The following is a 17,305-nucleotide window of genomic DNA, read 5'->3' on the forward strand; positions in this document are numbered from 1 at the left end:
GGTGTCTTAGTTCCTTCCACTGTGGGAAGACATGATGACTAAGGTCACTTACAAAAGAAGCATTTACTTTGCAGCTCAAAGTTTTAGAGAGTTAGAGTCCATGCCCATCATGGTGGCAGGCAGACATGGCCGTGGAACAGCACCTTAGAGCTTACATCTGATCCATAAATATCAGACAGAGAGGCTGGGGGGTGGGGATGACCAGAAATTGTATGGGCCTTTGAACCCTCAAAGCCTGCCCCCAATGTCACACCTCCTCCAACAAAACCACACCTCCTAATCCTTCCCAAACAGTTCCACTGACTAGGGACCAAGCATCCAAATATAAGAACCTATCACACCAAGGGATTAAAAAAGTTAGATGGCACACACCGAGAGGGAGTTCTTTCCCCCTCTTCCCACTGTATGAAAACATATCCACCAGTCAGACAGTGAGTCTTCATCAGATACAAAACCGTCCCTGCTTTTTGATCTTGGACTTTTCTATCTGCAGAACTGCAAGTAGTGAATGAATGTAGCATTTAAGCCAAGCCCATGGTCATTTGTTATAGAAAGCCCCGTTGAGTCACCACCCTCTTATCCTTCTTTCTGCATCAGAGTAAGTGGGGTTCTCGTCTTCCCACAACAACCCTTCAAGCAATCACAGACAGACCTCTGGGGCTGCAGCCATTGCGAGTAACAGAAGGCCTTGCAGGGAGCGGTGGGAAGCTGACTTAGAAGCAGGGAAACAGACATCAGCTGGACCTGTATTCCTCCTGTTACACAAAACTAGGAGGCTCCTGCAGCTAAGGGAGCTGTCAGTGTCTCTGACCCAGGGAAGTCTGGAGTTGAGTGATTGCTGCCACCAAAGCAGGGGAGGTGACTTGCTTCCCCACCCTGGACTGAATGCTCTACACCCCCTTGCCATCAGAAACACAGGTGCAGGGGGATGCAGGACCCTCTGCTTTTCAGGTAAAGCTGGACAAGTTTGCTGCAGTCAGACAGGAGTTGGGAGAATATTGGAATGGATGACTAATATGGGGCAGAGGAAAACTCAGAGAGACTGCAGGGAGGGAGAATTGAACATTTAGAATGTGTCTGGGGATAGATAGCATCCTTGAAAACCTTGGCCAATCATTGCAAACAGGGGGTCAAAGTGGCTAGGTTCATGTGGCTCTTGTCATCCTGCCTGGCCACTGAGGCAGTGTTGGGAACCTTCTGAGAGCCTCTCGTGTGCAGTGGGACACCTGGGTACTTCCTCTGGGATATAGCCTCTTGCAGGGGGCTGGAATGTGTGCCACCCCTTCTGTGTCCCATAAGAGATGAGAGTACCCCAAGGGCTGCTACTGAACTATTGCATTTTAAGCCATTGCATGGGTCTCGCTTTGGGACAGCAATGACTCTGTCTTTGATGTGGGTGAGACCCTGGGCTGGAGTTTGGGGTGGGATCTCCCCAGTTATCTAACCCACCAGCTTATATGACCCTGGGTCCTAGTGTGTGGAGGCAGCCAAGGGCATTAGTTGATGGGGGACCTTCCTGCCCTATGAGGGTACAGGCATGAGACAGAAAGGGCAAATGTGAAAAACAGGACCAGAGAGCTGAAAACGCAAGGTCCCGTTGACGCCAATTGAGCTTGGATAAAGTTTTGACCGAAGGAAGAACCTTCCATGGACTTCAGTCACTGCTTACCATGGGGCCAGCATTCTGCCTCCTTCAGCAATGCCCCGAGCCCCCTCACCCCCGCCCCAGGAGGAACCATGCTGATTGTATTGTGCCACCTTCTGTAGGATCCTTTGTCAGAGGCTTTGAGAGACAGGAAACACAAAGTGCTTGAGAGAACCAGATCAATATTGACCAAAGCGAAGGCCTTCGCACGAGTGCTAACAAGACACATTGGAGACTCTGCTGAGAGCCCCAGGGCCCAGATTGGCTGAGCTAGGAGGAAGGAGGAAGGAGGCCACTGAGGAGAACACAGCACATCTGTGTACCTGGTGGGTGAGCCAGGGATTCCGAGAGAGCTCAGCAGCCCTCTCTGCTCTGGCCGTTAGTGGCCACAGACTTACAGATAGATCCTGGCTTCTTCCCCAAGCCACGTATACCTGGTGTTAAACAAAGTCCAGGGCCCTGCCGCCATGGCCTTGTCTTAGCTGCTAGTAGAGCCTGGATGTGCCTCTCTGACCTTGTGGTAATTATTTAAGCAAGGAAGACATAGAAGGATACATCCCTTGGCCATGCAATTGTCAAGGCAGAAGATTATGACGTCCCTAGGGAGGAAGCCATATTGGTGGGAAGAAAGAGATTCTGAGTTCAGAAGTCTCCATGGGACCCTTAAGAAGGGTCCAGGCAGCTCAGTAGAGCTCACCCTGGTGGCATGGGTGAAGGGAAGCTGGCCGTGGTGACGTGGGTGCAAGAGAGCTGGCTCCAGTGGCGTGAACACAGGACAGCTGGCCCTGCCTCTCCCCTGGACAGCTCAGTGGAACTGGCCCTGGTGCATAGGCCCAGCAGAGCAGGTATGTTGACCAACTTAGCTACCACCCAGGCTCTCAGACCCAGGACTTTGAGTTGGCCCACCCCAACATCTACCCCATCTGTGAACTGCTAGAGCACATGAAGGAGCCAATCCTGCAGAACCAAAGCTTCAAGATCTCTATGACACAAGACAACAACAGGTTATCCAAGAGGAGTCCAAGTGAGGATTCAGTATTCATAATGTAGCAGAAGCCAGAGGCTTCGAACCAGACTAACAACTCATCGCAACGAACATTTGCAAATAAAGCCATTTGGGGGAAAGGATATACCATGTGACATACATGACACACTACAGCTTCCACAGCGAGATGGTTTTTTTCTTATTTTTAATTTTTGTTTTCTTTTGTGGGGGGAGCTTGCAAGGTTGGAGGGCAGATGTGGAAGAAGGGGGAGGTGAATGGAATTGGGCTTCATGTTGTGAAATTCACACACACACACACACACACACACACACACAATCAATTTTTTAAAAAAAAGTGTTTTTAAAGGAAGAACCGGGGGCTGGAGAGATGGCTCAGTGGTTAAGAGCATCGACTGCTTTTCCAGAGGTCCTGAGTTCAAATCCCAGCAACCACATGGTGGCTCCCAACCATCTGTAATGGGATCTGATGCCCTCTTCTGGTGTGTCTGAAGACAGCTACAGTGTACTCATATAAATAACATAAATAAATCTTAAAGGAAGAACTAGGGCTAGAGAGATGTCTCAGTGGTTAAGAGCACTGACTGCTCTTCCAGAGATCCTGAGTTCAAATCCCAGCAACCACATGGTGGCTCATGACCATCTGTAATGAGGTCTGCTGCCCTCTTCTGGTGTGTCTGAAGACAGTGACAGTGTACTTATATAGAATAAATAAATACATCTTTTTTAAAAAAGGAAGAGCAAGGGGCCAGGATCTCGGAAAGAAGCTGGGTACTGACTTAGCCCAGAGGCCAATCCCTCTCCACCTCCTGGTAGGAAAAGAATGGAGAAGAACTGAAAAGAAACTCAACACAGCCCATTTGTCAGCTTCATGTGCTTTTCGCAGAGACAGGAGTAATGTGTACAAGACCCACCCTACAACACACAAATAATCATAAAGCAGGGGTCTAACCTAACTGGTCCACAGCGAAGCGACATGTCAATGAGTCATTGTGGAGGTCTCACCCCCACCCCCACACACCTCCCCCAGGAGTGACGATCAAGATGCCCTGTCTGAAGGGCAGAGAAGCCAGTCTACCTGCTCCAGCAGGGCAAGCATACTCTCACTGAGAGATGGCATTGAAGGCCCTAGTATGATTAAGAATGAACTTAGCCTGGGTATCAGAGGGAGAGATCCAGCGCAGCAAGTCTTCGTGATGGGTGTGTTGACTGACAAATATGAAAGGAGAAAAAATTAAGAAGAGACATCTGGTCACTCCCCAACCCAGGGGCTCAGGATGCAGCATGCCAGTCTGTCTAAGCCTACATGCCTAAGCTCCATGTCTACATGCTTATGACAGCCACACTTTAGGCCCAAGTATGTACACATGAATGGAGAGGCACCAAGCATGGACCTACAAGACCCTGGAGCCAAGCTGAGAGTTGAACTGGACCCTGGGACAGAAATCTCAGCATGGGGAAAGCATGACCAGGCCTCCCAGTTTTTCAAGCAGAGGGCCTGTTGATGGTGTAGGCCTCTATTGTCGGTAACAACCTGCTGCGGGGCCTAGCACTGAGCATCACGCCAGCACAACCTCCCCTTGATGCTTCTTGAAACCAGGCACCATGATAAAGGCCCAAGAAGCTCCCTTCACGCACGCACGCTCTGTCTGCTGAAGGGACGCCATTGGCAGAGCACCCAGCTTTGAGGTCCTCACGGTCCTTCCAAGGTTTCAAAGCTGATATTTGACCCATGCTCAAAGCCTTCAAAGCCACTGTTTACATCTAGCACTTCCTGCATTCCCAGAGGATTGTCAAGGCGTGGATGTTTGTTTTGGCCCAAAGGATGTCCTGCAAACACGTCCTGGGACAAGCTGACCCTCTTATCTGAAGAAGTGCCAAGCACTTCCTCAGTATCATAGCAAGTCCTGGGCCACCAGGGAACAGGCATTCAGGAACTGGGGGGGACAGTCCAGAGGGGATACTGACCAACCCTGTCCATCCTCCTCCCTCCCACATGCCAGGTAGGCCTTGACACCCACTGGAGACACTCCACCAGCCATGACAAAACAACACAGATATTGAAGGATAAGATACACAGTGAAAACAATTGCCAGGTCTTTTAAATGTCACTTTCTATGGAGAGTTGGCAGTACAATTAAGCTCATTATTTTTGAGACAAGGTAATTCTCCTGGCTTATCTGGGTCAGTCCTAAATGCAGTCACATGTAGTCATATAATAGGCAAAGAGGGGGTTGGGGATTTAGCTCAGTGGTAGAGTGCTTGCCTAGGAAGCGCAAGGCCCTGGGTTCGGTCCCCAGCTCCGAAAAAAAGAACCAAAAAAAAAAAAATAGGCAAAGAGAATGCACACACGTACACACACACACACACACACACACACACACACACACACACACACACACACACGCAGTCTGACAGCAGAGACAACAGCCAAGGAATCCCAGAAACTAGAAGCCAGGAATCAACCTTCCCACAGGCTCCCGAGGGAGTGCACCAACACTTGGTTTTCACCCCACTGATACGTGATTTCTGGCCTTCAGAAGAGAGAACAAGTAACTGCCTTCAGCCACCAGGGAGGTGTTGACAGCAGCCTCCAGAAGCTAGTTCAGAGGCATCGTCTGGCCCCTCAACACAAGCAGATCCCAACTCTCCCCCATTGACTGGCACTGAGGACGTCCACAAGGCCAGTTCTAAATGCCAGCGTGTGGTGAAGGATTGGGCCTGATTGGCCTAAGTTGAGCTTTGAGTGACCCTCACACAACTGGGAAAGTACGATGAGCCATGATGACTTGCATTGCTGTGAGGATGTATTTTGGCAATCATGTCAAGGCCTGTGGTCACGCCGCGGCAAGCTCATGGGAAGCCAGGAAGCGGTCGCTCAAACTATTCAATCAGGAAGTGGAAGGGGGGGTGGGGCAGTCGTTGCTGGGAATTTTTGTTTTGTTTTTGCCATTTTTCATCATTGGTGATCAAATCCAGGTCCTTCCTTTTGTTAAGACAAGTACTCCACTAGTGAGCTCTCCGGTTCAGCCTGAGAAGGCTAGTTTTGTTTTTCTTTGTTCTGTTGTTTTGGTTTTTTTTAACACAGGGTATTGTAATGAAGCCCAGGCATGCAACACCACATCCTGCTGGAAGGTTGTTTTAAAGACAAAGAATCCCAGGAAGGGTGTGCAGGGAGGCCACTGGACCGACACCAGGAGAGTTCACAAGCCACTGGGACCTCTCGAATGGCAGGTCTCCACCTTTGTCAGTTTTGATTTTGCCTGAACTTGGTTGTCTCTGGTTCTCAGCCAGCATGGTGGAAAGCAGACCCAAGTCCAGCTCCTAGATGCCCAACGTGACCAGTTGGGTCACTGGAATCCTGTCAGAAGAGAATACAGAGAGCTGAGGAGAAGCTCTGTGCATGGGAATGCAAACGGCTCAGCTGTTGTGGAAGAGACTGGGGCTTACTCAAAATGATGGAGGATCCGACAACGCCAGCCAGAGCTCACCTGAAGTCTCGATCCATGATGTTATGGCAGACTCTAGAGTCATCAAAGAGGCAAGGATAGGAGAAAAGGAAGTGGAGGTTGTATATAATGGGCACAGGTGAGCTGGAGAGATGGCTCAGTGGTTAAGAGCACTGGCTGCTCTTCCAGAGGTCCTGAGTTCAATTCCCAGCAACCACATGGTGGCTCACATCCATCTGTAATGGGATCTGATGCCCTCTTCTGGTGTGTCTGAAGACAGTGACAATGTACTCACATACATAAAAATAAATAAATAAATCTTTTTCTTTTCTTTTTTTCAGAGCTGGGGACCGAACCCAGGGCCTGGCGCTTGCTAGGCAAGCGCTCTACCACTGAGCTAAATCCCCAACCCCATAAATAAATCTTTTAATGGGCACAGGTTTCGAGCTATATTTGAAGAAGATTTCTAGAGACCAGGCAATGTGGACGCACAACCCCGAAAGGCATGTAGGGCATTCATAGATAGCTGTGTGATGCAGAGTTTTAGAACTTTGGTAGTTTTTAAAGTTAGTTTTTAGATCGGCATCCAGACTACTCTCTTCACACTATCTCTGTACATGTGTCAATTTGCGTCATTAGACATTGCTTCTCTCCCTCCTTCTGGGCCCCACCTTCTCCCCTCCAGTTGTTTCCCGTTTTGCCCACTCATGCGCCACTCTACTTGGGCTCTACTACTCCATGCTCCACCTCTCAAGATATCTCTCTCCGTGTTGTGATTGCTTCTGTAGTCCTCTGAAAACTAACATGCATGCACACACGCACCCATACATGCACGCACACACATGCACACAGCACACACATACCAGAACATAGCTCTACATCCAGGATCAGCATATGAGAGTGAGCATGGGTATTTGTCTGTGTGCTTATTTCATTTAACACCGTGATTTCCAGCTGCACCCATTTCCTGAAAATGCGATTTCACCTCTCAGTGGCTGCATAAAATTAGGAAGGATCTTTTACTATTCTTTTCCCTTAACTCTTTTCTCATTCTTCTTCCTTTTTTTTTTTTTTTACAATTTTACTGCTTATTTTCTTTCTCCACTAACATTTTCCTTATTAGTAATGGTTTTTCATTAACTTTAATTTTTCTCTTAGTCTACATGTCGGTGCCTTTCTTCAGTACAGCCGAGTGGTAAAGTTGTTTTGTAATTTTGTAAAGTGTATTACTGTGTCTGGTCTATCCTTACTGTGGTTGCTGTTACCAGGGCTTCCTCTTTGGACAGTAGTGGGGATGGAGTTCTCCAGAGAAGCTAGTCACCGAGACCCTCACACACAGAAAAAGACATTATCTATTGAGACATATGCGCAAATCTCAACACAAACATAAGAAACATGGTGTGTGTATGTGTGGTGGGGAGATAGCATGACTCCTCCAAAAGTCAGCTTTTCAGTAACTGAGACTCCAACAATACCAAAGTGAATGAAATACTGAACAAAGAATGAATTCAGAATTTATTTACTTATTTATTATTTGTTTGTTTGTTTTGAGACAGAGTTTCTCTGTGTAGCCCTGGCTGTCTTGGAACTCACTCTGTAGACCAGGCTGGCCTTGAAGTCCACCTGCTCCTGAGTGCTGGGACTAAAGTGTATGCCAGCACACCCTTAAATACAGCTCCTCTTGTTGTGGTGACCCCAAACCATAAGATTATTTTTGTTGCTACTTCATACCAGTAATTTTGCTATTGTTATGAATCGCAATGTATATATCTGGTATGCAGGGTATTTGATATACAACCTGTATAAAAGGGTTGTTTGACTCTCTTCACGGTTGTGATCCACAGGTTGAGAGACTCCGCCTTAGATTAACTGGATTTAGCAGACATTACAGAATATTCCATCCAGCAGAGGAACATACACTTTGCTTTTTTTTTCAGCTCCTGAAACTTTTTCCAAAATAGATCATATTTTACAATCTAAAGCAAGTCTTAACAAATACACAATTTAATTACTCTCTTGCATCTGATCAGATCTTAATAAAATCAGAAACCAACAAAAAGAGGTATCATAAAATGTACAAACACATATACTATATAATATGCTTTTTCATGAATATTGCCATGTTTTCTCAAACATGGAAGCCAGAATTACAATACACACACACACACACACACACACACACACACACACACACACACACACATCTGAAAGCAGAAGATGCAATAACAGGGTGGTGCAACAGGACTAGGTAGAAGAGGAAGACAGAGTGTGAGAAAGCATTGGGAGAGTAAGTTATGATCAATGCATTGTACATGTTGTATGGAAATGTTACAGTGAAAACCACATATGACAATCTATATTCATAATTGTAAATTTAAAGACAGAAGAGGAGGAAGAAAAAGAAGAGGAGGAGGAGGTAGGAGGAGAAGGTGGGTAGGAGGAGGGAGAGGAGGAAGAGGAAGAGGAAGGAGGAGGAAGAAGAGGAAGAGGAAGAAGAGGAAGAGGAAGAAGGGGGAGGAGGAGGAGGAAGCAGCAGCAGCAGCAGCAGGGTGGGTTACACTACAGTTATCACAGAAAATGAACACCGTTATCAGGCCAGCTGGGCGTGGCTTTTCAGGAAGGTGGTTGATCAGAGCAGCATCCACTTCACAGATGTGCCCTTCAGAGGAAGAGGCTCGGAGTCTTCTGGGTGTGGAAGCGGCGCCCTCTATATCCTCACAAATGGTCTCCATGCTGCCTGCCTCACAAGTAGCGTTCCTTCCAGAAACCCATTAAAAGGAGGTGCACACACCTCACAAACTGAAATTACTTCCACGTGACTAACAAACACTTCCCAGATAAAGCAATAAGGAAAAGATGGACGGAATGGGCAGAGGCAACGTCAGCATGGTCGCAAGTCACAGGCTGGAAACAGGTGGGAGCTGCCACTGTAAACCTTCACAGCAGCCCAGGGGCCGCTGGAGACCCTTTCCTTCTAGCTAGAAAAATCAAGGTTTGCTCATCTGCTGCTCACAAAGCATTCTAAAATGCTGGGAGTCAGATCTCCCCGCTAACAAGCCTAACGGAAGGGTATCAGTACTTCATTCTCTGCTAGACTTCTGCAGGTGGTGGACGAGAAAGGGCTTCTAGAGAAACTCTGAAGTGTACCGAGCTCATCTGCTGCCTTTGAGGGTGATTTCAAAGACAGAAAAGATGTCCCAGGTCCAAGATGTAGCCAAGAGAGAGACCCAGTTGCCCCGCCAGACTATTAGGCATTCCTTTCCGGCTCAAATACATGGGTGCTCCCAGACCAACAGGAGCTGGGAAGACTGTCATGGTGGGACATTTTCCATAGTCTGGGGCCAGAGACCAATAGCTCACTGAGAGATTTGGGGTCCGTGGCACCTGCCGATTCACACTGTGCTCTTCAGACTTCCAGCCCCAGAACCTGCCTAATCGCCCATGGGGAGCCTGTTCCCACCGAACCGTGGGCCCCTGGCCTGTTCCGTGATAATGTTGAGGTGGGGTCAGTCACCACAGAATCTAGGTGTAGGCCTGGGTGGGCCCTATGGAGACAAAGGACCTTGGTTCCTGGAAGAAAAGGCCTAGCACTTGAGTTCAGGAGACCCTGCCAAGAGGAAATCGCCAGCACCGAGGTGGGATGTGGGATGTGCAATCCTCCCAGGGTCCACTGACGAGAGGAGGAAGTTGGCTGCAGTTCGGCCTATTAGCTGAGCAAACAACACGTTTCCCAGGAGGGTGAGGTTCCACTCCTGGATATATGAAGCCATCCGGGCCAGGCTTCAGGAGGTGTGTCTTAGGTCCCAGGAGCATCTTCCGAGTCTCATTCCACCATGAAGCTCACCGCCATCTTTCTAGTGTTCTGTGTGGCTCTGCTCAGCGACTCTGGTGAGTTCCTCCAGGTTTAGCATCTCCTACGGAGGACCTGCCATTGGTACCTGCTCTATCCTGGCCACTGCTCCAGCGGGTTTTTACCTTATCGCCCTCACGGTTGTTGATGGTAGCTCTTCTAGCAGACTTGTCTGCAGGGGAACCCAGATGCTCCTCTTCTTATCCTTGGAGGCTTTCCTCTGTGTTTTCCATGACCTTCAAAGCTTCTGCTGTCAGCCCCACCTGAGCCTTCCAGCTGCCTCTCATATACCTACCCACCTCCAGCTTCTTCGCTTCACCCACCAGCCCGATGGCTTATTCAAGGGCCAGCCCTGGATTGACACCACTTATCCCATCTGTTCTCAACCTGGTTAATGCCCCCTCAGTCAGCAAGGCACAGTATGAACGTCCCCAGCTCTAAAAACCTTACCCATCTCCTACGGCTCTCTCTGTAGCCATCTCCTCCCTGGGCCCACTATGTGGCGACCTTTCCTAACTTCTGCTGGCGTTCTCCCTTGACACAGGGCAGCCACCAATCAGGAAGTAAGTAGGTGGCTGTGAAGTCTCGCTTGAGTGCCCTCCCTGGAGGAGTTGTGTCTTCAGAATCCTTGAGAAGACCTAGGTTCTCTGTTTTGTGTTGGTAGGCGTTGCTTTCTTCGTGGAGTCACTGGCCAAGCCTGTGGTAGAACCCGTGGCTGCCCTTGCTCCAGCTGCAGAGGCTGTGGCAGGGGCTGTGCCTAGCCTACCATTAAGCCACTTGGCCATCCTGAGGTTCATCCTGGCCAGCCTGGGCATCCCATTGGATCCTCTCATAGATGGTTCCAGGAAGTGCGTCACCGAGCTGGGCCCTGAGGCTGTAGGAGCTGTGAAGTCACTGCTGGTAACATGGGCATCTTCCTTGCATGGCTATTCCTCCCTGGGTGGGTACCCCTCCCCAGCCACCTTCAACATCGTAGAGAGTCCTTGCTTCCTGATATGCTCCAGCAACCCATATCCTAACTAAAATTGGAAGAGTCCAAGGAGTTCTTCGAGGTTTACCTTTCACAAGTGGCTGCCAGCAGGCCATGACATTTGTCCTAGGGCCCCTCCCTATGGGCTTTACAAGGACTCTCTCCAGAACCAGCTCCTTTCTATGCCTTCCTGTGTTGAGTAATCTAAGGTGCCCATGTCCTCTCCTCAGCAGTCCTTGGTAGCAGTGAAGAGCATCTCAAGCTTGGCCTCTCTTTTCCAGGGGGCCCTGACAACGTTCGGTTGAGGTGAACCTGGGAAAATTCTGCCTGACAAGATGTTATTCTTCAACAAGAGCTAGAAACCCTCCCACTCGTGCCTTTCCTCTCTACCTTAATAAACACACCCAGGGCAGCTCTGCAGTTGATGTCTTCTTGCCTCAAAGCCAATCCCTATAGGAAGCCAGAAAACATCATACGTGTGTGTGTGTGTGTGTGTGTGTGTGTGTGTGTATAGAGGGTTGAGGGTTGGAAAAAGGGGAAACTGGAGCTGCTTAAATCCTTTACACTTAAACATAGGGCTGGGATTTTTCATTTTTCTATTTCTATTATAAAAATCACCAGGGATTTGAATTTTCCAATTTGGGGAGGTGATAAGTTCACAAACTAGAGTAGAAGGAGAGGGAAAAGTCACCTGGATTCAGGTAAGGTTTGTTTCATTTTCAATATGATCGCCAAGGGGTATGGATCTTTGTGGAAGACGCTAGTCTGAATAGTCACAAACACACATAGATGACTTGTTTTCCAACTCTGGTGAAGTGGGCGGGGACACCCTGACATGTCCCTGGATAACTTCTTGTTAACAATAACATGCCCAAACTCTGTAGATTGTCTGAGAACATACCCTATGTTACCACAGAAACACTGTTCACTACAGAAGCTCACTGGATGGGGAGTGGGAGGGCTTGTATCAAATAAAAGAGCCCAGTCTGAGCCAGCGCTGCTACCCTTCTTAAACTGGTGGCTCCCCCCCATGACAGTGGGTAAGAAATGTTTAGAAGAGACTTCAGGATTCAGCTGAAGCCCTGGACCAGCTCTTGTAGATTCCTGAGGAAATGAGACCAGCATAATCCTGGTCTGATTAGGAGGCAGATCCCCAAATCCATTATTTGAGAAGTGAGGAGAGTGCAAAGGGGTGGGTGTATTAGATGCCACCGCATGTCACCCAGTTTCCCCTTCACAGTGTCCCTTCCGTAGCTCACGAGAATTTTGGCAACTGACACACCCAGCTGAGTTTGCTCCTGGGAACCACCCTCAAAGAACTACGAGGTTACAACTCTGACCCAGAGGAAGTTGATGTGGGTTTATTTCTGTGTCACCAGCTCTCTGGGGTAGGTCATAAAGACTTGGGCTCATGGCTTCAAGAGGGAACAAATCTGAAGGGTCTCCACATCACCAGGATCTTCTTCACACTCCCATGAATCACATAAGGAATTAGTGATCCATTACTACCCAGCTTCCCCTCCACCCAATACTAATCCCTTAATTTTTCTCACACCACCACGGAATTGTCAACTCCAGCGTGTGTGCAGAGTTCTAGAGGATGGCTCCTCATTCACACAGGGGTCATCTCCAGTCTGGCACCTGAATTTCATCTTTCTCCTTTTCCCTTATGTTTTTCTTTTGAACGTATAACAAGACGGGTTCTATTTGTTAAGGAAGGTGTCTCTATTTTAAAAATGGGAGGAGAAGCCCTTGGTCCTGCCAAGGCTGGGCCCCCCAGTGTAGGGGAATGTAAGGGCAGGGAGGCCGGGAAGGGAGGTTGTGGGAGGAACACCCTTATAGAAGAAGGGGAGGGGGAGAGGAAGGGGGCTTATGGATGAAAAACTGGGAAAGGGAATAAAATTTGAAATATAAATAAAAAATATCCAATGGCAGGCTAAAACAGAGACCTACTAAAAAACAAGGAGAAAGAACTAAAAAGTTTTATTTCCTTAAATAAATCGTATTTTGTTAATTTGCCATTGTAACCATTGAGACTACTACTAAAGCCAAATAAATACTTTTTAAAAAAGACAACCCTCTAAAACGTGACATCAATAAGGAGTAAATCTAATTTTGTTTGAGGATAGCCACAACGGCAGTAATCCGTATCACAGATAAACATGGCAGTTTAACTCTACATCCTTCGGAGGAAGAGGGTGCACCCCAAGGACAAGAGCTGCCTAAATGACAATACACTGTTCTTGGCGATGGCATTGCTATCCCTAGGCCATCTGTGGCACATTCTAAGTTAGATGAGTAACTAGGAGCTGGGCATACAGCTCAGTGGTAGAGGACTGACCCAGCATGCACAAGGCATTGGATCCCAGCACTGCTGGGGGTGGAAGGATCTTTACTTCTTAAAAGAGTCAGTTTAGTGTCATTAAAACCCAAGTTATGATGGGCTGGAGAGATGGCTCAATGGTTAAGAGCACTGACTGCTCTTCCCGAGGTCCTGAGTTCAAATCCCAGCAACCACATGATGGCTCACAACCATCTGTAATGAGATCTGATGACCTCTTCTGGTGTGTCTGAAGACAGTTATAGTGTACTTATACATAAAATAAATAAATAAATATTAAAAAAACCCAAGTTGTTCTGGCCAAGTTAAAGGGAGGTACTGACTTAAGACTGTTGATTTTAGGGGCTGGGGATTTAGCTCAGTGGTAGAGCGCTTACCTAGGAAGCGCAAGGCCCTGGGTTCGGTCCCCAGCTCCGAAAAAAAGAACCAAAAAAAAAAAAAAAAGACTGTTGATTTTAAGTATAAAAACCTTGTGGTTCAAATGAAAATCGAAGTATAACTATCAACACAACATAGTTAATTTTTCCATTACTGTGATAAAACACCACGACCAAGCCAACCTAGAGAAGGGTTTATTTATTTGGCTTACAGTTCTGAGGGCTTAAATGATGGAGCAGTGAGACACAAGCAGCCAACATGACAGCTGGAGAAGCTGTGAGCTCACATCTTGAAGGGCCGCACAAGCAGAGAGACTACGAAGTGGGAATAGCATGGGTCTTCGAAAGGTCAAAGCCGGTTCCCAGTGGCACACCTCTTCTAACAAGGTCACACCTTCTAAGCCTCCCCAAACAGCTCCACAAACCAAGGACCAAGCTTTCCAATGTCCAAGACCACAGGGAACATTTTCCTTTAAAAACACCATGGACATATTTTATCTTTGGGGGAAATTCTCACTTCTGTCCTCTGAAATCCAGAACTCAGAAATGACAGTGGCTAAAAGCAATCCTTCCTGTATTATACAGTTTTGGCCTCCATATGTAACTACCTACTTTAAGAAGCATAAATCTTTAAATGACTAGTTAAGTACAGCCCTCGTGTAGGAAACATAAAAGACAACAATCTTTCATACCAGATAGGAAATTACCAGTGACTACCAGGACCACCTCAAAGATACACAGGCCATAGATCGGGTTATTTTTGAACGTTAATAGTAACAGCTGAAATCAGCAAACCTTATCCGGCGTGTATATAAATCCATGTTCTTGATCTTGAGCAATAAATTGTGGCAAGGACCTTCCCTTGATGAATAAAGATTTCAGGGGACCAATTACTGGGTGAGTAGGCGTGACTTCCAGGTCGGAGGGGTAGGGCAGAGGAGAAAAGAGATGGGGTTTTTGGACAGATTTTGGAGTACAAGATGTGATGAACTAGAGGCCCCCCCCCGGTTAGATCCCTGGGGGATCTGCCACCGGAGGATTTAATTTAGTATGGCTAATTAGAACGTTGGTAGTTGCACCCAGCGATTGAGTTACCTGTTGATTCTAAACTAAGTTTGTGTTGTTTTCCTTCCCGGGGTGACTCAACTTCCAGAGAAAGGTCCGGTGACAGGGCACAGAATTTGAATGTGTGTGGCTGATGTGGCAGCAACTAGCCGTGGGAACATATCGAGTCGGAAGGAGAGAATTCGGGAGTTCCAGGCCAGAGAGTCTGTGGAGATGAGAACACCCAGCTGGTGCCATTTTTTAGTATTTTCCCGCAACCATAGATGGCTTAGTAGATAACCTTTCATCAAAGAATGCAGGGAAACCAATATTATTCTGAAAGTGGATGAAGGAAATAATCAAGAATGTGCCTTGCCTTTCTGATCCAACACAGGGCAACTGTTTGATGAGGGATACGTTCTCACAAAACATTAAGCAAAGGAATACTACAGGTTTGGGTGTTTGTTCGTTTGTTTGTTTTGTTTTAAACAAAAGCTAGATGTAGGATTTAAGACAGGATTGTAGCCTTGACAGGTCTGGGACTCATTTAGACCACGCTGGCTTTGAACTCAGAGACACACCTGCCTCTGCTTCCCAAATGCCAGGATTAAAGGCTGCTCTACCATGCCTAGCTTAGTTGTAGGAACGTTATCCATGGCTATTAATATCACAGGAAGACAACATTTAGCACAAGCTAAAACTCTAGAACTTTTGTTTTTGAAGAATATTAGTATGTTTTCCTTTTGATTTATATTGAAGTGTTGACTGGACCACACGTGTAGTGCCTGGTGACTTAAAGGGACACGTGTTGGATCTCCTGCTAGAACTGGAGTTAACAGCCAGCTGTCAGCTACCAAATTGGTGTTGGGAACAGAATCCAGGTCTTCCAGGAGCAGGCAATGCTCTTAACCATTGAGCTGTCTGTATTTTTAACTGTACTGTTTGTGTATACAGTCAGAAGAGTTCTCCGATGCCAGAAGTGTTGGATGCCCCTAGAGTTACAGTAGGTGACTCGCTTGATGTTAGCGCTGGGAACTGAGTTTGGGTCCTCTGCAAGAGTAGTACATGCTCATATTTACTGAGTCACCTCTCCAGCCTGCTTCATTTGCTTGGGTATCAGGGTGATAATACTGAATTTATAAGTGGGGCAAGAAGTTTTCACACACACACACACACACACACACACACACACACACACACACACACAACTTTAAAAACACTTAAAGAATTGAATTTTCAGACTATTTAAAAGTCTGTTGGAATTTCCTGTGAAACCACCCAGGCCCGAGCTCTTCTTTCCAGAGTTTACTTTGCATTCCCCACTACTTGTTATAAATCTACTCAGATTTTAAGTTTCTCTATCCCTTTTTTGAGATGGTATGCGACATTCCTCAATATTCCTGTTTTCCTGAGGTTGGTAGTAATGTCCTTTTAGTATCTAAATTTAATAACGACTTTTTTTCTCTTCTGCCAACCTGTATACTCATGAATTTTGCTCATCTCTCTAAAGTCCCAGCATACGTAATTTTAAGCTTTCTGATTTCTATTCTTCATCCATACTTCTGTTTTACTCATTTCTTCCTACTTCCTGCTTTGGCTTGCCCTGGCATTAGGTCATTTCCCTCTTTAATGTCTTTGCATTGTAACTTCCCTCTCTGCATTGTTCTGTGTTCCCTGCTTGAATGTTTTTTTTTTTTTTTTTTAATTCATTTCAGAGAATTTTGCTTTGGCTTTTCTTTTCTTTTTCTTTTTGGTTCTTTTTTTCAGAGCTGGGGACCGAACCCAGGGCCTTGAGCTTCCTAGGTAAGCGCTCTACCACTGAGCTAAATCCCCAGCCCCTGGCTTTTCTTTTATCCACTGGCTTTTCTGGTGTTAACTTCCACTTACTTTTGAATTCTCCAACTTCATGTCACTAACTAGATTCACTTTTGTATGAGTTCAAACTATCCCATGTGTAGTTGAGAAGACAAGCACTCTATTCCTGTCTCCCTCGTTTATTAGATCTAGCTGAGTTACAGCACTGATTTTCTTCCTTATATCCTGTCCCATTTTGGTTCTGACAGTCTTCCTATGCTGTGCACTATCTGGTGGTGCTGGCCATTGGCAGCCCAGCACTTGAGTGTTCCACTATGATTGCTCCGTTACCCAATTTCTCATCGTTGACTTCAGAGCTCTGTAATCTGACGTGATCATTACAAACAATGCCTTAGTTTCTGGTAAGGATTTAAGGCTGTATTGTCTGGTTGGTGTAACCACTTACAATGTGGTTATGTGACAGTTTTCATCTGCTTATTGTCAAGGACATTATGAATGTCCTTGGAGAGCTTTGGTCTCCCTGGAACTGGAATGACAGGTAGTTTAAAACTACCATGTGGATGCTGGGAATTAAACCCAGGTCCTTGGCAAGGGTCCTTATTGCTGAGCCATCTCTCCAGCCCTTCAATCAGCTGACCTTCTGTGGCACCAGGCAAGTCTTGTGCTCGGGGCCAACTGCAAAGCTTGCACTTTCATAAGACAGTCAGTCGGTCTTCTCATAACTTTGCCACAATAATTTCCCTATCAAATCACTTCCCACCCAACATGCCATTTTCCCTAGTGCAGTATGAGCCCCTTTATAAAAGCTGGT

General features: G+C 46.9%; 1 protein-coding gene across 1 annotated transcript; it reads left to right on the forward strand.

The window, feature by feature from the left end:
* The first annotated feature begins 9,918 nt into the window (after positions 1 to 9,918).
* On the forward strand, positions 9,919 to 11,226 carry Scgb3a1 (secretoglobin, family 3A, member 1). Its single transcript, NM_001013180.1, is given in 3 exon segments — positions 9,919 to 9,985; positions 10,612 to 10,847; positions 11,199 to 11,226. Coding segments are annotated over 3 exon segments (315 nt in total). The 5' UTR covers positions 9,919 to 9,930; the 3' UTR covers positions 11,223 to 11,226.
* The last annotated feature ends 6,079 nt before the right edge of the window (positions 11,227 to 17,305 follow it).

This window comes from Rattus norvegicus, chromosome 10, assembly GCF_036323735.1.
Source record: "Rattus norvegicus strain BN/NHsdMcwi chromosome 10, GRCr8, whole genome shotgun sequence".
NCBI lineage: Eukaryota > Metazoa > Chordata > Mammalia > Rodentia > Muridae > Rattus > Rattus norvegicus.